This window comes from Podarcis erhardii (genome assembly GCF_964252035.2).
Source record: "Podarcis erhardii genome assembly, chromosome: 3".
Lineage (NCBI taxonomy): Eukaryota > Metazoa > Chordata > Lepidosauria > Squamata > Lacertidae > Podarcis > Podarcis erhardii.
In genome coordinates this window covers 101,033,288-101,055,026 of record NC_138507.1, presented here as the reverse complement: position 1 = coordinate 101,055,026, position 21,739 = coordinate 101,033,288, and the positions used below count along the sequence as shown (strand labels likewise).

The window sequence follows — 21,739 nt, the reverse complement described above, 5'->3', positions numbered from 1 at the left end:
CGCCGTGTCTCTCAGCCTCGCGAGCCGCGCGCCACAGAAGCAGGGAGCGGCGCGGCGCCTCGAAGGCTGCGGAGCTGTCCAAACTTCGCGGGACTTTGCCTCGCCTGCCTTGCCAAGCCATGCCCTTCGCGAAGCCCGTCTGGGCTCTCTCGCGGCGCGGCGGCGGCGGTGCCTCGCCACAGCCAGCGCCGGGCGACGCGCGACAGGGGCGCACAGAGTGGCCCGCCGCCCCTCGGTGAAGCCCCCACCTCACTTGCCGCCGCGCTCATCCTTCGGGCGCCTCGCTCGCTTTCCCTTCCGAGGGACTCCGCGCGCTCCGCTTGGGGGGGACGCCGCCCCTCGGAAAGGACGAAAAGAAAGACCCGGAGGGCAGAGGCACTGAAGCGCGCGCTCTAGACGGCGCCGCTTCGAGGCTGAGCGAGGAGGAGGAGGACCCCGCCCTTCCCCGGCGCGCACCTCGGGGCTGCTGAGGCGCCGCGCGAGCCGCCCGGCCTCCCCCGCTCGCCGTCTCCGCCCTCCCCCGCGCCCGCCCCCCGAGCCATGAACTTTGGCCGGGGGGGCCCGTCGGTGGTGGTGTTGAACGTGGGGGGCACCCGCTACTCGTTCTCCCGGGAGGTGCTGAAGGACTTCCCCCTGCGCCGCCTGAGCCGCCTGCACGGCTGCCTGTCGGAGCAGGACGTGCTGGAGGTCTGCGACGACTACGACCGCGAGCGCAACGAGTACTTCTTCGACCGCCACTCGGAGGCCTTCGGCTTCATCATGCTCTACGTGCGCTACGGCCACCTGCGCTTCGTGCCCCACATGTGCGAGCTCTCCTTCTACAACGAGATGGTCTACTGGGGCCTCGAGGCGTCGCACCTCGACTACTGCTGCCAGCGCCGCCTCGACGACCGCATGTCCGACACCTACACCTCCTACTCGGCCGACGACCTGCAGGCCGCCGAGCCCGCCGCCGGGGCGGCCTGGGGCAGCGGCAGCACCACCGCCAGCAGCAGCGGCGGCGCCGGCGCCGGGGAGGGCAGCGGCCGCGCAGCGCCCCCGCCCGGCGCCGAGAAGAAGTGGCTGGAGAGGATGAGGAGGACTTTCGAGGAGCCCACCTCTTCCTTGGCCGCGCAGATCCTGGCCACCGTCTCCATCCTCTTCGTCATCGTCTCCATGGTGGTGCTCTGCGCCAGCACCATGCCCGAGTGGCGGGCGGCCGAGAACCGAAGCATGGAGGAGCAAAGCAGGTACACAGCAGACTCACTCAGGGAGCCTTCAGGGTAGGAGGAAATCTTATTCTTACCCCCCCCCCCCTTCTTCGACGGTGTCCCGTCCGAGTGTGTCCCGTCTCTGTCCTCCTCTCTGCAATGCTCCCTGTCTTCCTCCTCCTCGCCATCTTCATCACCGCGATGGTTGCCTTGCCACCAGTTTCTCCCAAGTGCTGGTGTCACGCTGGAAACAACCATCGGTCAAAGTCCACCTCACCTTCCCCCTTTGCAAAAAGAAAGAAAGAAAAAGGTGGGGATAGGGCAGGGGTAGCTATTTCTCAGAAACTCCTACAGAGCGGAAATGATTGCTCAGCTCATTTACTTTCTTGCAGTACTGTGTTGCCTTTTCGTCTGCCAAGAAGTCCCAAGGCAAGGTGTGTGGGGTACATAGCTGTCAACTTACATATGTGAAAATAAGGGATCAGCAGCCTTACCTGTCCCAGGTTGACAGCTATGGTGGGGTTCCCAAGGTGGGACAGCAAAGATGCTTCTTGGGAGGATTACCCCATCCAAGCACTAACCAGACCCAGGGAGCAATCCCCTGCATGAGAAATTGCCATAATGCCAGCTGGTGCAAGTTCAGAGAATGTAAAGTTATGCCAGAACCAAACCCTGGTCAGCAGCAGGGCTGCTGCTCTTCCTAAGCCTGGCAGAGGGGAAACAAGCCTTTAAAATAGGTTTCCTATTCGGTCATGTGACTGAACTGAACAGGCTTAGGATTCAGCCTAATTCACCTCCATTCTAGTCCAGCCCTCACACACACTTTTTTTTGGGGGGGGGGACCTTACTGTGGATTCAGCTCAGCCAGCTGATTCAGGATTACACTCGTATATTTTGGGCTGAGCCATGGCAAATCTTGCCATAGGATTGCCCCCTCAGAACTGCTTAGCTTCAGCAAGAGGGTGCCCTCATACACCTTTAGATTTAGGACCTCACCGTAACATTTTGGATAAGGGGGAGTCAACATTCCAAGACTACAGCAGCAAACTTTCTCGGTGCCAGTGAGTGATCTGGGATTTGTATTTATTATTATTAATCATAACAATAACATTAAAATGTTTATAAATTGCACTTTCATAGGAAATATAACAGGGCAGCATAGTTCCTACCCCAACGCCTTCATTAAGAGTCTTGCACAGCCCTTCCTCGAGACATCGGGAAAACGGTATAACAGTAGTTTTGGAAAACTAAACTGGCTGGGTTTTATGGACCTGAGAGGCAGCTTCTGAAGTAAGAAGCGGCGCTTCAGTTTCACAGAGGGAGAAATATGCTCTGTCTTTCCACGGAAGGTGTTTTTCCTCCTTCCCATAAAATGGCTAGATAAGCATCTCTTGCAGGGTGTTTCAGTTCACTTGCTTTCAAACTGTGTCTTGAGGAGCCTGTGATTCCTTCAGAGCTTATCAGGGATTATTCACAGTGAAAATCAGGAATGGCAGGCAAGGTTTCCTGAAAGATAAACTTGCCCATCACTGCTAATATTTCTCTGCCATGTGCAGCTATAGGGGTGTGTTCCTGGTTCAGTTTATATGAGGCAATGCCGATACCCAATGCCTGGCCATTGCAATGGACGAACTGCGTGTGTGCTCTAGCCCAGACCATACTCTGCAATCCTCTGTAGATGCAGCTGAAGTTCCATGGCAGAGGAAGTGCAAGGGTCCTTAGCAGCAAATAAATAGCGTTTTTGGGGGTGGGGGACTTTCACTGAGGGGGAAAGTTTGAAAAACGGTGCTTGAGGTGCATAAGGAACTCTCCCTCCAGGCACTTGGTGTCTTAAGACAGGCAGCTGAAAAGGGAGTTAAGGTAAAACATGCAACAGAAATTTATTTCAAATAAGTAAATGAATCAGAAAAATTTAAACATAGACACACTACAAAAAGGTCAGACCTGTCTTTCAGACTCATCTTCCTCAGTGGACTTGAAAGCTTATTGCAAATAATAAAGGCAAACAATTAAATATTGACATTAATGAAGGAAACAGAAACAAATAGGGTGGGGAAGAACAAAATTCCAGCTCATCCACAGGTTTTGACTTTTAATTTACCACTGCCCACATGAGGATATACCTCTTCATTGAAATATATGCACTGAGCAAATTAAAAAACTAACACACACACACACAAATGCTTGAATTCTGTTAAGGGTTATTTTAACCTTGGTTGTTTGCACATTCTGCCCCTGTCCCCTTGCAAGGCCCACCATCACTGACTCCCATCTTGCCTCCGCACCTCCTGCTAGCTAACCGAACCTGTGAGCTACCATCTTAATTTCCCGCGATGCCCTGGAGTGACAGCTTGTGGGAAATTAAAATGGCGGCTCCACCCACCAGAGGGCACTTTGGCTAGTGTCTCCTCAAGCCTAGAGCCTAACCCTTTCTCCCCTCACAGTGGGGGTCTTGATTTGGAATATATGTAGGAAACTGCTCTGCCCTGAGTCAGACCATTGGTCAATCAAGCTCAGTATTCTCTACACTGATTGGCGACAGCTCTCCAGGGTTTAGAATGAGTTCATCAACTCTTACAAGCTTTCCCTGGTGGCAACCCAGAGATCTGTATGGTACTTTGCTGGTACCTCATGTAGCCACAGCTTTTCTAGCCCATTCTTCCACCTGTCTTTTCATCCATCCTGTCTACCTGGAGTCCTGCTTGTGGCAGCTATCAGAAGAAGAGCAGGGAAGGAATGGGCAGGAAATGCCATGGATACCTGATTTCTCATTGCACCACGGGAATTTAAAGTTGCAGCCTGAAAACCATACTTCAAAGGTTAAACTATGTGATTCTGATGTAGCTAGAATATTTCCCTGCCCTAATCCATGCCCTTGGGCAAATGCTTTGGACATGAAACAGGATGACCTATATGTAAAGGTTCTCCAAGAATGACAAAAAATAAATAATTCTGCAGGAATGGGGAATGATTCTCCCAATGCCTCTCACCCACACAATGCATTATATTCTTTTCATTTATTTATTTCGTAAAATTTATATACTTCTTGAGTGTAAGAAAAAAACCCCTCAAAGCAGTTTTCAATGAGGAGAAAACCCAGTAAAATTATCAACAAAAGTACCGTAGTTAAAAACAGCTATTAAAACATTGAAAGAATAATTAAAATCAAAGATAAACTAAAGAACCAGATCAAAACACATGTCAACATTCTACGTATCTGAGTAGGTTTGCCTAAACAAAGGAAGTTTTTAGCAGGCACTTAAAAGAGTACAGGGAAGGCACCCGTTTGACATCAATACAGAGAGGGTTCCAAAGTAGGGGTGCTGCCAAACAAAAATACCAATTCCTTACAAATGCAGAACAAGTATATGTGGCACCAGTAAAATTGCCAGCTCTTATTATACAGCAACCTCTTTCTCCCATTTAGCATAAAGAAACTTTTTTTCTGGGCTTGTACCAAGTAATGTTACACCAAGCAAGTAAAGTAGTAACTTTATTAAACCAGTTTCTGTCAGTAGAAGAATATGTATTCTTTAGAGTGATGCAGAATTCTTCGTTTGGCTGATAAAATGAACAATTCTGTGAAATTTCATTCCTCCTACGTTAATCCAATAACAGTCTTATTGAAATTATTATTATTTTTGGTTCCTGATAAGAGAGGAAAGCATGTGTGGTTTGCTTGTTTCAAATTATCATCTACTGCTGCAGGAAGTTGCTGTTGTATAGAAAATAATGACCTAGCCCTGAAGCATCTCTTAATTTTTGAGCTTTTGATCTCGCAGCGCTCCAACCATGGCTGCACTCATTGTTGAGGTCCTGTTTTAAAAGCTGGGCACTAGCAAGACTGAATAGGGATTGTGGCACCTTTGGTCTCATTGCCATATGGATGATATCTGCTCCCTTTGAAGTTTATGGGGACTTTATTGCTAATTTCACTTGTCTCCTGCTGCTTCCCTCCTTCACAGTCGGGGAGCCATCGAAGCACCTTTATAAAAGAACTGTCTTTCATTTTAAATAATCCTCCCACATCTAAAGATACACTCTAATTAGTAAGCTGGGAAGTTAGGCATTTTAGATAAAACTTCACAGAGGCATGACTTTCCCACAACAAAACTTTGGCAAGCCAGTTTGGGTGGGTGGGGAGAACACTTGTTTTCAATGTGGGTTTGGAAGAAAACTGTCCATGATGTCATATTTCTGAGAAAACTGCCACTATCTGACTTTGTTCCAGTGCTTTATGTACACGTTACTCTTTCTTTAGAACTTGTTGCTTCCCCTCTTAGAAATAGTCCTGGTTTGATAAGTAATCATTTTTAAAGGCGTAATGAATTACTGGAATGAATCTACAGTCAAATGAAACTGCTGCAAAAACCCCAAGCACAGTACTTCAAATTGAGCACAACTTCATATCCTTAGACCCGGGCAGCCTCTTTAGTATTTAATATCAATCAGATCCTAGAGGATTTTTTTTTTTTTTTAAGAGCTTCTTGTGGTACTCATATATTGATAAAAGTGCCGTGGGTGCCAGCACAAAATGGCTGCTGACAGCAGCAAAATAAGAAGTGCCAGTACTCTGTGCTAGTGAGTACTGTCACAAAAAGTCCTGGTTACTACACATTTTTAGTTTATTTCTAGATTTGAACCAGATATTTTGTAGGAGGAAAAATAATACGGCCTGGGTGGGGATGGGAAGAATCTTAATAGAAATTGAAATAGATATATAAACCAGTGCTATTGACAGATTTAGGGGAGAATGATTTTCAGGTGTCTTTTATAACAAAGATGCAACAAACAACGTATCAGAATGAATTATGATTATAATATGCAGTAGTAAGATAAACTAGGGGTGAAATAATTGGGCTGAGAGAGATATCCTTTACCCTTGGCCTTTACTCAAAGGCAGGATTTTCCACTTCAGATCCTGAGCTGGCATCTTCTTAATATCAGTTTTCATTCTAGGACTCTGTGTCCTCAGCTATATCTCTTAATTTCGGCTGAACTTGTGAAGCAGCCCATTTTTGCTGTACCTTCAAAAATCCCATGGGTTTACTCTGGCCATCAGTTAATGAAAGCAGCTTTAAAACCGAACACCGGGAACTTTTGACTTCAGCTGAAAATTATTAACTAGGGCCAAGTCCCATAGGAGTGGGGTACACATTAAATTGTCGATAGCTTCTTCTACGAGCATGAAATATGGGGCAACTAACTGTCTCTTTATTAATGGACTGTGTGCACCACGGAAACATTCTGTAGAGAGCCACATATGGTACATGTCCACTATATTCATGCAATTGAAAACAACCCACATGGTGGGTGCCACAGAGATGACAGGGTAGAAATAGATGGCGACACAGCCGATTTTGGACATATGCCTAGTGTGAAGTGACTGTTAGCTGTTACAGGTGTATGAGTATCTTTAAGAGTGAACTTCAAAACAAAAGGTAGCATTCAACTAAATTTTACTCAGAGTAGACCCATTGAAATTAATGCGCATAGAACTGTGGAGTTGAATGGGACCCCCAGAGTGCTCTAGTTTAACCTCCTGCAATACAGGAGACTAAGGTGCATTAATTTCAGTGGGTTATTCTGGGTAACACCTACGTGACTACCATCCAGAAAGAAAAGGGTTTTTAAAAACAACAACAACAAACACTAATATTCTTCTGTCCTTTGCCTTCACCTTGAGCAAATCTTTGCTGATTGAAGGTTGTCACGCTTAAAAGGAACTGGGGGGGGGGACTTGGCCACCTTTTAATTATCCTTTTTTCCTGATCAGACCTAATTTTCTCTCACTAATAATTTGTTTTTAATTTGCTTAGTGCCAAGGTCAGTCTTCCAAAATCGCACATATCTCTGCTCATCTGTTCATACAGTTCTGCAAATTTCATTTATAAGGTGTTAACAGCCTTTCCACAAGTCAGTTAACAATGATTACTAATGTGACTCGATTCTAACACAGGGCATTTTTGAATTATCAGTTTATTTCAACCAATTCCTAGGAGTCAAATGAACGCAGAAAGATAATTAACAAGAGGCCATTTCTGCACTGTCATCTCTGCTCCCCATAAAACTTGGTGCTGTTTCAACTTCAGCCCTGCTGGATTTGTGGGTGACTAGTGGCCCCAGGTGAGGACTTGCATCCCCATTGGGGTCAGACATTTGCACCAAGCTCAGAGGACACAGGGTGGGCATCTTGGGGCACCTAAACAACAGCTGCCTATCCAGATACCCGCAGGCCCTTATTGGCTAGTCTCCATGACATCACTCCTGGTTTTGACCTCTGCTTTTCTGGCCTTTAAAGAGTCAATGTCAGAGTAATTAAATCAGTGTTATACTCCATCAGAGGCTAGGTGATACCCTCCCCAAGTACTACTTATTCCGTCATTTTTTTACAAAAAATTGAAACAGCAAGCATTGGTCTTCCTTCTTTTGTTGCTTGAGGTTTTATCAAGTTCTTTGCACAACCCCATCCTCATACCCCCTAGCACTGGACTACAAATATCCATTCTGAGTTTTTTTGTTCAATCCCCGGCATCTCCATGTAGGGCGAGGGGACAACCTTTTCTGAAATTCTGGAGACACTGCTTGTCAGTGTAGATAATATGGACCAGTGGGGTCTGACTCTGTATGTGGCAGGTTTCCATGCTCATAGCTTCTCTGTCCGTGATGCATACAAATATATGTTTTTGATGCATACAAATAAATCTTCCAGGCAGGATTTGGGAGATTTTGAAACGTTTCCATTTGCAGGGTGAAGATAGAAAATTGTGGGAGTGGGAGAGTCTGTGTGCATGTGTATGAAGTTTTGTTTTTAAAGCAGAGATTCTGAATGAAATTATTATCAAATGTCGCTTATTACTCTTGGTACTGGCAGGTTAACAGAATGGTTAAGCCATATATTTGGCAAGAAATGGAGCGGAACATAAAACCGCATAGTACCAAATACAAGAGTAGATAACTTTACAAAATAAATAAATTATTTGTTTGTTTCAGAACAAACACAAAAAAATATACAGTATAAAACTCTACTGTATGTATTCAGAACTCAAAAGACATGAGCCCCTTTCCATGAACTGTCCCCCTCCTCCTTCTCCAGAGAGCTCAATGTCATCAGCACAGCCAAAGCATATCCATAAGTACTTGGTTACAGCAGGAACAGATAAGAATAGCTGATCATTTCACACTTTTCAGAGGTCGCTGGTAAAGCAGACCTGGCAGTATCCAGTCCAAAGCCACCTGATGTTCTTTCCAGCTGGAAAGCTGACAGGCTTCTCAAAAGAAGTAGCTGCAGTTTCTCCCTGTAAGAGAGAGCAAGCGAGCGAGCGAGCATGGAAACAGCTATAATGGGTAACCATATTGAGCTCATTGCTAGAAGCAGTACAACCCCCGCTCCCCCCAAGACAGTAATCATACTCTGCTCTCTTGTGTGCCCGTGTAAGAGAATGGAAGGGTTAAGTGGAGAGTTCAAGATGCCCAGAAAACTTTAGGTGGAGAAGGTGTGGTGCCAGGTTAAGAGGGAAGCACAGTGTAAGATAAATGGGGAGGGAGTGGGGTACTGTGGACAATTGCCAATAATAGTCCTACTCAGAGTAGACTCAGTGAAATGAATGGACATAACTAACAATTCCATTAAATTCACTGGGTTTACTGTGATACATAACCTGAGTGTGAAATGATCTATCATCTATCTATCATCTATCTACCCACCTACCTACCTTTATAGCTCCATTAATCCCTGTGTGATTTCCTGGAGCCTCTGCTGTAAAATAATTTAATAGGGCAAACTGCCCTCTAAAACAAGCAGATGAACACCAAACATTGCCAAACCTTGCAATAAAAGAGATTGCAACCAAACACAAGGAAGAACTTTTCTGAAGAGTAGTACTCCACTGGTTTCACTTGAGCCCTCTCCCTTTTAGCTTTTGCAAATTTAACATTCGCTGTTCATATTCCTCTTGCTCCCACATAGCAGATGGCTGACGAGGGTGCCTTAGCCTTTCTGATCTATGCTCTCTCCCATAAATTAACCCAGGGCATGACTTACTGAAATGCATGTTGTGGAAAATCTATCTTAGGGTAGCTTTTTTCAGTGCTTTTCCATAACAGGTCATTTGGAGCAATTCGACACGATGAAGCCATCTTTAAACACACACACCGTTCCTGTGATGCCAATAAAACTGTCTTGTACATGGTTTTTTTGGAAACTTTCCCCAAGGATGTGCATGCACAGCTAGAACAGACTGTCTCACCCAACACCTCACTCTGTATGCTGGGATTGTGATTTTTTAAGGGTATGTGTTTTACCGAAGGCACAGTTTACTAACCATAAAACCCCTGGGTTCTTAATCTCAACTAAAGCCCAAAGAGCTGCTACTGGAAACACAACACATTATCATTTGTGGAGAATATTTATCCCCCATTATAAAATTGATCTCCGTAAAGGTATTGAATTCCTATGAGCGCCAGTAAAATATGTCAGAAGGCGGTAGGACTGCAGAACATTTAAACGTGAATTTAAAAAGAGATAAAACTGTTCTAGGCGTATATCCAGTTTGGCAAGTCCTATTCTATAGCTCCCTTTTATTTCTGGCTTCCATTCTAAACTTCTTTAAATAGAGGATTGTGGGTGGCTAATGAAAACTATAGGCATAACTTTAAACATATGGATATACTGTAGCTTATCTTCTGCAACGCTATGTGTATTTCAGAAGATGCTCCTCAGAGTAATTTACCCCTTTATTTACACTGCATACTGACCAGAAAAAGGTACACTGGGCTTGCACCACATTGAAATTGGTGTGTTTTAAGTGGTAAGTTATGTGATTAAGTCCCAGACAATCCAGCAAAAGTGAAGAACTATCAAGGCCTGTTCGAACGAGAGAGCTAACCAGATTGGGGCTTCAGTTTTGGTCGAATTGTGTCCATAATTTAATCCATATTGCTCATTGTTTTATCTGACTCCAGTAGAACATCCTTGCACTTATATTAGAGATCAGCAACTAGGGAGTCATGGGGCTTTGGGTCTTCTGTCCCTCTGACACAGCCTTGGCCAACATAGTGCCTTCTAGATGTTTTGGACTGTAAGGACAATCACAGTATTGTGCTGGGAAGAGAGGAACCTCTCCTCCCAGGCCAGTGCGATCACTTTTAATTTACTTTTTAAAAAAATAATATTTATGTTTCCTATTTAAGACACCTTTGGGTGTAAGATGACACAGAAATAAAGCTAGAATAATAATAATAAAGTTCTCTGAAGAGCCAAGACAGAGATTTTTGTGGTGTTTGCTGTGTGTGTCTGCATGAGTGCTGTGTATGTGGCAAGTATGGGTGTGCTGTGTGAGAGAGTAAGTATGGGGTGCCATTGCTCCCATTGGCAAAACCCTCTTTTACTTTGGTCTTTTGCACTGCTGGCGAGTGGCCCTCAGAGGCCTGGCCAATAGCAAGTGCAGCCCTCAGGTCAAGAAAGATTAGTCACCCCAGTACAAACTTGTCAGCTTTGGTGATAGACCTAGTGAATGAGCAGTGTAGCATTGTGAGTACCATTTGGTTGATTCCAGTTTTGATTCTACAGCTGGATTCAGGCACTGTGCAAAACCATGGTTTGTGCTAATCATAGTTAGGAACTCATACAACGGTTTGAGCCTTGGGAACTTCTTTCTGTATGCTTTTGTTTCCCATCTGCTTCATTTGTAAGATTGCTCCCATTTCCACTTGTGGTTTGTTAATGGCCTGTGAATTCAACCATAACTGCAAACCATAGTTAGCACAAACTGCTGTTTGCAAACCAGCTTCAAGCTTTATATTCTGGTTTGCGAGCCCCAAACAATCCACTGCTTGTGGGAAGGATGGGATTCAGATATTAAAGCAATTCATGGATTTGCAGTTAGCCACTCGCCTGGTTAACTGTGATCAGAGTCCAGATGGCCTTCGGGCTAGGGTCCCATGCAGGAGCGGGGAATAGCCATGTGGTTCTGTTATTCTCCCTCCTCCCTGTAGTGTTACCATGCGACCTAAATGCTTTGTTTCTTGTAGGGTTGAGGGGCCATAGCTCAGCACGAAAGCACATGCAGAAGGTTCCAGGTTGCGTCTCCAGCTAAATAATTTGAGATAGTAGGGGTACGGGAAAAATAAACATCTCCTGATGATGCCTTGGGAGGCAGAGTGGACAGTACTAAGGCAGATGAACCAGTGGCCTAATATTGCATAACAATCCTTACCCAAGCTGAATTTCAGGAGGAACAGTCATGGATTGTGGGAGATAGTGACCCCTCTTTACAAAATGGATGCATCGCTGTGCTAGATAGTATGAGCATCTTAGGCATACTTCTTTGGAAGTTAAGTGCTAATTGGATCTTCCTTCCAAACAAATGGACTGAAGCTCAAATTCACATTAACTTGTAAGCAGCTGGAAAAATGCCATTTACTGACTTCCATGAGATTTTGCCTAGGTAACAGCTGGAGGCTGGAGGGGAATTTACTGGTGTTTTCTAGGGTTTCCTTGATTTGGGAATACAATCATATTCTTGCACGAACTGATGTAGACTAGTTTAATCATGTGCTGTCTTGTCTTCTGTTTTCCCCCTTCGTGTTTCTTGTCCTGCATATACTGTGTTTTATTCAGACATTTAGTGGACGATGAGGCCAAACCTCTGTTTCCCCCAGTTTTAATGCTCAACAAATTTACTGGAGAATTTTAGACAACCTCCAAAGGGAAAAATGTGCAATTTGCAACTGAAAGATGCTTTGACAGCTCGGAATGTAATTACTTTTGAGTACAACAAACTAGCCTTATTAGTGATTTTTAAAAGAATTCTCAGGCCGTCTGAACCAGTCTATATGTAAAATAGGCTATTCTGTTTGGGTCTTATCAGTCAGAGCAGAAAATTAAACAAAATGATTGGTTTATAGTAAAGAAGAAGAAGAACCCTAGATTTTGAATCAACAGACAAAGAATTGCATTAAAATAACTTTCATTAAAAGGCTGATAAATACTCCAAATTAGAGAGTTTTAGACAAGGACTAAATTAACATTCAACTCAAGTGCAATCAACACAAAAGAAAATTGAATGGCCATATGCGTTGGAATATGTAGATGTTGGGAATATGTAGTTTCTCAGGTTTTCTTAATTTAACTATGACAGCATTCACAAATGCTGAATTCCAGTTTTTTGTTTAAAGACAGCCTCACTGGAATTAAGGATACTAACAGTACAATCCTACACACATCTACTCAGAAATAAGTACCATAGCATCCAATGGAGCATAGTTCTAGGTAAGTGTGCAGGATTGTAACCTTATAGCACAATCATGTCTATTCAGAAGGAATCCTCACCGGACTCAGTGGGTTTACTCCCAGGTAACTGGGTATGGGATTTACAGAATTCAGTGTGGGCTTGCTCCTGTACCCACTTATCTGGGAGTAAGCCCTACTAAACTCAGTAGGATTTGTTTCTGACTATAGGAGAGCACCACACAATACTGATATTTCCAATATCAGAACAAAATCACACACACACAGTTTTCATCATTACACATAGCAGAGCCTGTATCAAAACAACAGGGATGCCTTTTTAAAAAATGCCTTTTTCTCTGGCACCATTCATCTATTTCAGGAGTTCCCAGAACTGAGGTCCATTAGCTTCACCTAGGATGTTCTGTAGCATGTCCATAAAAATACAATTGAAAATCACACAGCATCTAGCGCTGTTACAACAACGGGCACAAAAAGCATTAAGTGATCTGCTGAGGCCCTTTGCAATTTGTGAGTGGTCCACGAGGAAGAAAGTTTAGGAACTACTGATTAATTTTATGATGTAGCTGCATTTTGAAACTACCATCCTGCCACTTGCTTAGGAGAATTCAGGAATTGTTTTTATTGTAAGGAGCGTATATTTGGGCAGGGCAAGCTGTCATAAAAAATGGATGATATTCAGTTTCAATTAGGTGCTGTTAATGCCAGTTGTCACAACAGTGCACTGAGAACTGGGTGAGGCTTGCTTCTCCTATTTCCCTGCTTCATCAGCCAGGCAACATAGTGCATCGACTGATAGTTTTGGACCAGAACCTGGACGGTGCTTGACCATAGCAGCTTATTTATTTATTATCCATTAATTGTTCTCATGCCCCGCCCTTCTTCCTAATCAGAGCCCGGGGCAGCTGCAAGCAAAACCGCACCAATATACAGAAGCACAAAACAGCAATTAAGGCTACAACAAATTCGCAACAACTTTTAAAGCAGGAGCAGCAAACAGTACATTCTCTCGCCAGCAGTGTGCAATTAACCACCGAATGCCTGGGGAAATAAAAAATGCTTTAAGTGCAGCGGAATTGTGTGTGGCAGAGAAAGGTAGAATGGGCGAGAGCTCCTTTTCACATGGCTTCCTTCTGATTTTTTTTTGCAAGCCGCTTGCAGATTAGCATAATCCTGCATTGGCCTTGGGGAAACTGCAGAGTTGGAAAGGAGGTTTCTTGAGGGCGCGGAGGAAGGATAAGGTCATGTAGTGCTTGCGGCACTGTAAAATGTTCATGCTGCCATCTTCAACCAACTTGGACCTTCCTGAAGTTTTGGACTGCACTTCCCATCACCTTTGGTTGTGCTAACTTGGCCTGATGGATTTGTAGCCTAAAACAGGTGGAGGGCACCAGGTTCCCACAGTCCGAGTTACACTGATGCACCAGCCATGGAGGAGTAGGAATCAGCTGCCATCTCAAGGCATTTATTACCATAGCAGTATCAATCACACTGTTTAGCACAGTTGCATCTCTGCCTCTGGATTCAGAGCTATGGATTCTCTTTGCAGTCCCGCAGAGAGTCCTGATGGAGCCACAGTTGCCAATTGCCTCTCTTCCCCACAACACCACCAGTTTGGTGCTCTATGCTTCATATATTCATGAGCACTTGCTATATTCTCCCAGTGATTCATACAAGTCAACAATGGGAAACATGAGCTTTTGAAGAGCATTGGAATCCTTAAGGCAAAAGAGGAATGAGAGTGGGCGGAGTGAGGTTGCAAAATAGCACATGAAGCACTCTTGTCTGTGGAGGCTACAAAGCCAACATATTTTACTGAACCCAGAAAAAGTGGTAAAAAAATTTTTTTCTTTAAAAATACAAAATATGTGGTTCCTGTTTGCAAGCATTCCAGTTGTGCAAAACACTTGGGAAATGCTTTACATGATATAAACATTTCCCTTTTAGTCCCCTGAGGTGAGAGTAGATGTCACATGGATGACAAAAAGTGAACAAGCGGAAGATAGATTTGACCTCTCATCCCACTTGTGCTTGCATGGCTTGCAGGCCAGTCTGGTTGCTGAACACTGCTGTGATCAAAGTGAAACTACGGGGCTACATTTGCCTCTAAATTGCGCGGAAATAGGAGCACGCTGTATTTCCTAATGTTGCTTTTGCTAGCCTGGAACACAGCAAAAACAAAGGTTGCAGGCTTATCCCCAGGCAACTGTATGTTATATCCATGACGGTGGAGTAACCACCTTGGCCACAGGCCAGAGCTCCTCAGCATTTCAGCATACCCCACCCATGGTCCTTCTCTTCAGGAGCTGCTTCTTTCGTTGCTCCACATCCACATCTTGCCTATGAAAATTTTGCAAACTTGCAGTGGGGATCTCTCTTACCATGCATCAGGACTTTCATTGGTTCATCCAAGTTGCTCTATAGGCAGTGGCTTCTGCTTTTATTTCTGAATCTTGTTACCTGGTGAAAACGGGGCGATGATAGCCTAGTGGATGTGGTGGTGATGCAGAGGAGTTGCTGTTAAGGTAAGTGGTCATCCTTTGAACAAAGCCTGGTCACAGTTTATTTACTGAACAAGATTTAAACACGGTTTGATCGCAATAAAATCTCTCTGCAAGGAAATACACACACACAAAGTTTTTTTAAAACCAAGTAATTAAAAACATCTAAAAGATAATTAAAAAGAACAGCAAAAGATTAAATCACTTCAACATCTGTGTGTCTGGATAAGCTTCCCTGAACAGAAACATTTTAAGGCGAAAAGAATACAGCGAAAGTGCTCGTCTGATGTCAATAGTCAGAGCGCCAAAATGCAGGTGCTGCTGCACTCAAAGATTGATTTCTTAAAACTCTGGGACAGATATTATACAGCATGTGCCCTTGCTGAACATCGAAGCACTTGATTGGGCACATAGGTTGAGTAAGGAGATATCTCACAGATCAACTGGTCTCAAGACGTTGAGGGCTCTAATAGCAACTCCTTGAACTTAGTCCAGTAACAAATTGGCAACTAGTACAGATCTCTCAGCAGAGGAGTTACATGCTGGCAGGGTCTCACTCCTGCCCGCAACTGTTTTGCAGCATTCGGCACTAACTGTAGTTTCCGGATCAAGTGCAAGGGAAGCCTCACATAGAGTGCATTGCAGTAATCCAGTCAGTCACCAATGCCTGAACTCCTGTTGTCAAGCTCTCTAGTTCAATCTGTGTTCTGCCAGTCTGTGTAGCTGCTCCTCCAGAGGGAGTGCAACCCCATCCAGGACAGACAATTGACTACTTTTTGGACCACTCACACACACTGCCTCTGTCTTGCCACGATTCAAGCTCCGCTTATTTGCCTCCTGCATCCCACCACCACGTCCCGGTCCCAATCCAATTCCCGCATAGCCATTCCCAATTCAGATGTTGTGGAGAAACAGAGCTGAGTATCACCAGCATACTGATGACATCTTGCTCTCAAACTCCTAGCAGCTTCACATAGATGGGGATAAAGTAGTGCCCTGGGGCACAGCACAATTGCCATGGGGGTGAAAAGCACTCTTCCAGTGCTGCTGTCGGGACTTGGTCCTGTAGGTAGGATCAGATCCACTGCAGCAGAATGTACCAAATTTCCATTCCTTGAAGCGTGTCCTGGAATGCCATGAGCAATGGTATTGAAACCCATAGAGAGATCAGGAAGAAGGAGCAAGGTTGCAACCCCCCTGACCCACTCTCTGAAAAGGTCATCCATCTGGGTAGTCAAGGACAGGCCTGAACCCAGAGTAGAATGGATGTAAATAACCTTCAACATCCAAAAATGCTTGCAGATGCCCCAGCACAATGCTCTCCATCACTGATTTCCCATAAAAGTTATTCCAGTCCAAGGAGTCCGGGGCTGGTTTCTTTAGGAGTGGTACCACCGTCTCTTTCAAGGTAGCAGGGACCGCATCCTCACACAACAAAGTGTTGGACCCCAGCCAGGCGAACCCTCTCTGCTAGATTTCATAAGCTGAGAGGGAGTCAAGAGTGTGCATTGCCATGAGCATAGCCACCAACAAGTTCGTCCACATCAGCTGACTGCAGAAGCCGAAACGTGTCCCGCAGCACATCAGCGACTATTGCACTGGGTACTTCTTCTGTAACTGTGGCAACTGCAGAGTCAAGGTCAGTCTGAAGCAAAGCGACTTTATCCTCGGAGTGGGCAGCCAGTTGGTCACAACCGCTCCTTGGATGTTCCAGGGGCCCCTCCTCCAGAGTGGGAGTGAGCAATCTCTGGAACATCCACCAGTTCAGCTAATAGAGGTTGCAACGCAAGCTGCAGAATGAGCAACCTTCACAGCCCTCATTGCCACAAGTTAGGCAGGATTGTGTTTATGAGCCAGTGTTCGGCAGGCTTTGAAGCTCTCGTGGCGTGATATGTTTATTTCGCAAGTTATCTGTTCTGTATTGCTTTTGTAATTTATATTACAAAAAGCAATATAAAGCACATGAAGCAAAACATTAAAATGATTTTCAGAAGCTACACAAAAAAAGCCCATGTCGTTAGCAGCATCATTAAAAACGACTTAAGCCATCAGCCCCCGAATTGGCTTTACTGCCTGTGCAATGCTGACTGCGTACTATTAGAAAGTTTCCGCCGTGTTTGAACAGGGCATTCAGTTTGAATCAGAACAGCCAATGCTGTTTTAAAGGCCCCGTTCCTGCTTTCCCGTCACCTGGTAATAACTGTATCTGGTGCTCTGATTTAAGGATGTTGGTAACACAGCGTTCAGTTCAATTCAGTGACTTCAACCACCTTGGAGAAATGCTTAGGCTGTTTTACAGTTGACTGATAATTATTCATCTAGGAAATCATTTTAAAAGGGCCTAGAATAGAGTCCTGGAGGGGAATAAAAGTGCTGACTAATTTGATCTAAATGCAGGAGTGCTGATCCCGTGCACGCACATGCACACATTTTGTCAGCTTTTTCTCCAGTGTACCATGGCCCACTACTGATACCTAATAGTTTTTGGTAGTATTATTGGTTTGCTTTCCATCCTTCCCTTCCTCCCAAAGGAGTCCAGGGCAACAAACAACAAAGCTGCTAAATTATACAATTAGAAACAAAATGGAAAAAATGGAAAACAAACATTAAGGGCATCTAAAATCATTTAGAAACAGCCACGTATCTAACAGCCCCATGGCTAATAATTTCAAGGTTGCCGGAAACTGTATCTTTCAGCTATCAAGTGCCTATGTGAACAGGAATGTGTTCCAATGCCTCCTGAATGTTAATGAATGAGAGAGGGGGAGACACCTCACCAGAGAGGGCATTCCACAACTGGGGAGCCACCACCTCAAAGGCCCTGTGGTGGGCCAGTGCCAACCAGGCAGCACCAACAGAGCCTCTCTTGTTGAAAGTAGAGCCCAAGTTTGCTGATACTGGAAGAGGTGCTCCTTAAGGTACTTGAGTCCCAAGCTGTTTGCCAGTACTTGATCTAATGTCGTCAGTTCCTCAATTTGTTAGATATTAGAGGTTCATTTTTGACATGTCTTAAGAGTTTAAATAAATGCATACAATCAGAAAACATAAAATCAGGCATAGTGCATTTACTAAGAAAAATATGTTTCTATTATTCTTCCCCCCGAAAGCCATCTGTATGTAAAAATCCAGGCTTTAAGAGAACAAGATCAAGTGAGAGGTGTTTCTGGCAGCCTCTAATCCATTAGTATCTTACTAATAGCTGCTAGAAACCTGTTATTTGTGAGCTGAATCAAAATCCAGTAAAAAACTTATTTGGCATGCTTGTCTGCTAAAAGTCTGAGACCGTGTCAGTGTAATAGCGTCCAAGTTCAACTGACCGACCAACCAAAGTTACTCACAGGAATTGAATTGTTTTGCTTGTGTTTCTTTCAACAGGATAATTGAAGCCATCTGCATAGGCTGGTTCACTGCAGAGTGCATTGTGAGGTTCATCGTCTCCAAAAACAAGTGTGAGTTTGTCAAGAGACCCCTGAACATCATCGACTTGCTGGCAATAACTCCCTACTACATCTCTGTGCTGATGACCGTTTTTACAGGGGAGAATTCTCAGCTCCAGAGGGCTGGAGTCACCTTGAGGGTCCTGAGAATGATGAGGATTTTTTGGGTGATTAAGCTCGCCCGCCACTTCATTGGCCTTCAGACACTTGGCCTGACCCTGAAGCGATGCTATAGGGAGATGGTGATGCTGCTCGTCTTCGTCTGCGTTGCTATGGCGATTTTCAGCGCGCTCGCCCAGCTCCTTGAACACGGGCTGAAATTAGGGAAGCCCAACGAAGGCTATGCCAGCATCCCAGCTGCTTGCTGGTGGGTGATCATCTCTATGACCACGGTTGGTTATGGCGACGTATGCCCCGTCACCGTACCCGGAAGGATTCTTGGAGGGATTTGTGTGGTCAGCGGGATTGTGTTGCTGGCCCTGCCTATCACTTTCATCTACCACAGCTTTGTGCAGTGTTACCATGAGCTCAAGTTCCGGTCTGCTAGGTACAGCAGGAGCCTCTCTGCCGAATTCCTAAATTAATGGATAGCACAACTGCATTTCGTAGCAGCACTTATTATGTTGAAGGAATCGACCGGACCCTCCTTGTTTCTTCCCTGTTCCTGGTGACTGACAGGAGGGGCAATGCCCTATGCCCTTAAAGGAATGCTTTCCCTCTCTCCACCTGCAGGGTGACCACTTTCTCAATGCAGGGATGAAAGCAAAGCACTCATTTCCTTAGTCTCATCGCACACGAGTGTCTCCAGCTTGTTGGACATTGCAGGCGGTATGCACTATTTAGAGTGAAGCACATGCATTTAAAATATGTCTTTGATTTTGATGTTCTCATTCATTTCAAGGTCTGTTTTCAGGAGCACACACAGTCCAGAGACTCAAGTGATCAAGCTCGGCGCACCCAGAGTGGGTGGGTGGTATTTCTTTTTTAAAAAACAGCAGCTTTTTGCATCATATGGCTAGCCGCAGTTGAACTTGGCTGTGGGTGTTGCAAAAGCCATTTGTGATTCGATTTGGGGTGAGAAGGTTCTTCTTTGCAGGGGGAGAAGGTTAGCAGTCTTGTTTCTCCTGAACAACGCACTGGGCATCTCAGTGAAGCTTTCCATGTTGTGCTGTAAGTTGTGATGACTGGGATCCTGAAATCATCTCTCTTTATTGGGGGTTTTTCCAGCAGCCTCTTTGACCAGAGACAATAGTGGATAAAGAAATGGAGAATATCAACCTGGTGCCTTACAAATGCTGTCAGTCTCTTAATTCCCAGCAATTCTTGCTAGCTTGGGCAATAATCAAGGATGGTGGGAATTGTAATGCAACAACATCTGGAAGGCAATTGGTTGAGGAAGGCTGATATGAGAAATTATTTCTCTGCTCTACTGCTTCCCGCTCTGGGAGCCAGTGTGGTGTAGTGGTTAAGAGCGGTACTCTTGTAATCTGGTGAACTGGGTTCGTGTTTCCACTCCTCCACATGCAGGTGCTGGGTGGCCTTGGGCTAGTCACACTTCTCTGAAGTCTCTCAGCCCCACTCACCTCACAGAGTGTTTGTTGTGGGGGAAGAAGGGAAAGGAGAATGTTAGCCACTTTGAGACTCCGGAGGGTAGTGATAAAGTTGGATATCAAATCCAAACTCTTCTTCTCCCCTGGAAAGGTGTTTGTTTTTACTTGGTTAACCAGTTGTAAAACTTAAGTGATAATCTCCTCTTAAAATTGGCTCTGCTTAGAACAGTGGTTGCCTGGCAGTGTTAAGAAGAACCTTTGGGTTCCCTTAAGAGCTTATCAAGGGTTTCCCCAGTGATGAGCTCCATAATGGTAAGACAAGCCAGGACATTACTAATAGTCTCCCCCTGCAATGCATACAGATGTTATTTTGGTGCGTTTTGAGGTTTCAGCTGAGTTGATGGCAAAGCTCAGCAGGCCTACAGTCCCAGATGTGAGAAAGCACCTTAGAAGGGTCAGTGAACACACGTTTGTCTCTCACACAGGGCTTCCTCTGCAGATGAGTCAACATAGAAAGGGTTTGCATAATATGAAAAGTTTGGAAACCATTGTGTTCCAAATGCTTGAATCATCACCTAATTTAATCATCAATTTGCATGGTAAGAAAAGGGAATCCTATACAGAAAGGTCGTTTATTTGGAGCCCTATTATTCCTTGAACATTTAAGGTCTGTTGTCTGTTGTACACCACCTCCCTGCCTCACACGCACCCCATACAGTTGAGGAAATAATCTGATATCCACTAAAGCCGGGCAAATCTGCATTAGCGAAAGTGGAGTTGGCAAAATTACCAGATTCCAGAATTACAAACTGAAATGAGAATCTGGCCTTTTTTCTCCCTGTTGTGCCACATGTTTTCCGGTGAAGCAAGATTTTCTGGCATTCCAGTCCTAAATATCTCTGCTCAGAAACAAAGCACTTCATTGCAAGTCAGTGTCTTTAGGTTCAGCAACAAATGTGATTAGCGGGAGAGTGCTGCTATTGGACTTTATAAAAATTCAGTTGCTGACAGTGTGATAGATGTATTTAGAGAGGACTCGTGTGTGAACTATTGCAGAGCCTGAGTTATGTTGCCAACTCTGTTCCATCAGTATGAAAGCATTTGTTCGAAAGCCTTCAGTTTGTTGTTCTTCCCCTCCCTCCTCTTTTTATTAATAATTGCAGTACAGTGGCCAGAGTGGTGGAGGAGATAAAGAGAGAGGGTAAAGTAGTAAAACTCCCTGCCTAGCCCTGAAATTAAGTTGGTGGCTCTGGGTTCGTTTCTGTCTCTCAGCCTAGACTTGCTTACAAGGTAAGTCATTCATAGGTTGACGGGAGAATAAAATAATGCCATATGTAGAGATAGCAAGGCCTGGGGGGAAAAAACTGGGGAAAAGGGGGGGGCAGGTTCCCCCCTGTTTTCCCCCAATGCCATTTTTCCCCCAGAAAAAATGGAAAAAAGTGTGTGGTATATCAAACCCTCTTTTTTCAATTTTCCGGGGGGAAACGGCTTTTAAAGAAACCCAGGAAAAAACCTGGTTTCCCCCCAATTTTTCTGTTTTTCCCCCCTGGCCTTCCCATCTCTAGCCATTTGTGAGTTCCTTGGAAGAAGTATAGAAAACAAATGTGGCAATAAAGTAAGAAACACAGATCTCCCAAGAAAATAATTGGAAGTTTCATACCCGAGATAAGGACTAGTTCTCCACACTATAATGGCAGGGAAATAGGGCAAAGGGAAATCAGATATGCAATATACTGAGTTCTGGCCCAGGAACTTCTGACCTACGAGCTTCCAGATGCGGTTGGACTTCAGTTCCCATCATCCACAACCA

The 21,739-nt window shown here is 44.7% G+C and overlaps 1 protein-coding gene across 2 annotated transcripts; it reads left to right on the top strand.

Annotated features, from left to right (window-relative positions):
* Window positions 1-355: 355 nt before the first annotated feature.
* On the top strand, window positions 356-21,283 carry KCNG3 (potassium voltage-gated channel modifier subfamily G member 3). 2 transcript variants are annotated; one of them, XM_081854868.1, is made up of 2 exons: window positions 356-1,229; window positions 18,318-21,283. In XM_081854868.1, exons 1-2 carry the CDS (start codon window positions 541-543, stop codon window positions 18,961-18,963), a joined length of 1,335 nt encoding a protein of 444 aa, XP_081710994.1. In that variant the 5' UTR covers window positions 356-540; the 3' UTR covers window positions 18,964-21,283. The 2 variants fall into 2 exon arrangements, with proteins under 2 accessions (XP_081710994.1, XP_081710993.1); XM_081854867.1 differs by having other exon boundaries at window positions 356-1,262.
* The last annotated feature ends 456 nt before the right edge of the window (window positions 21,284-21,739 follow it).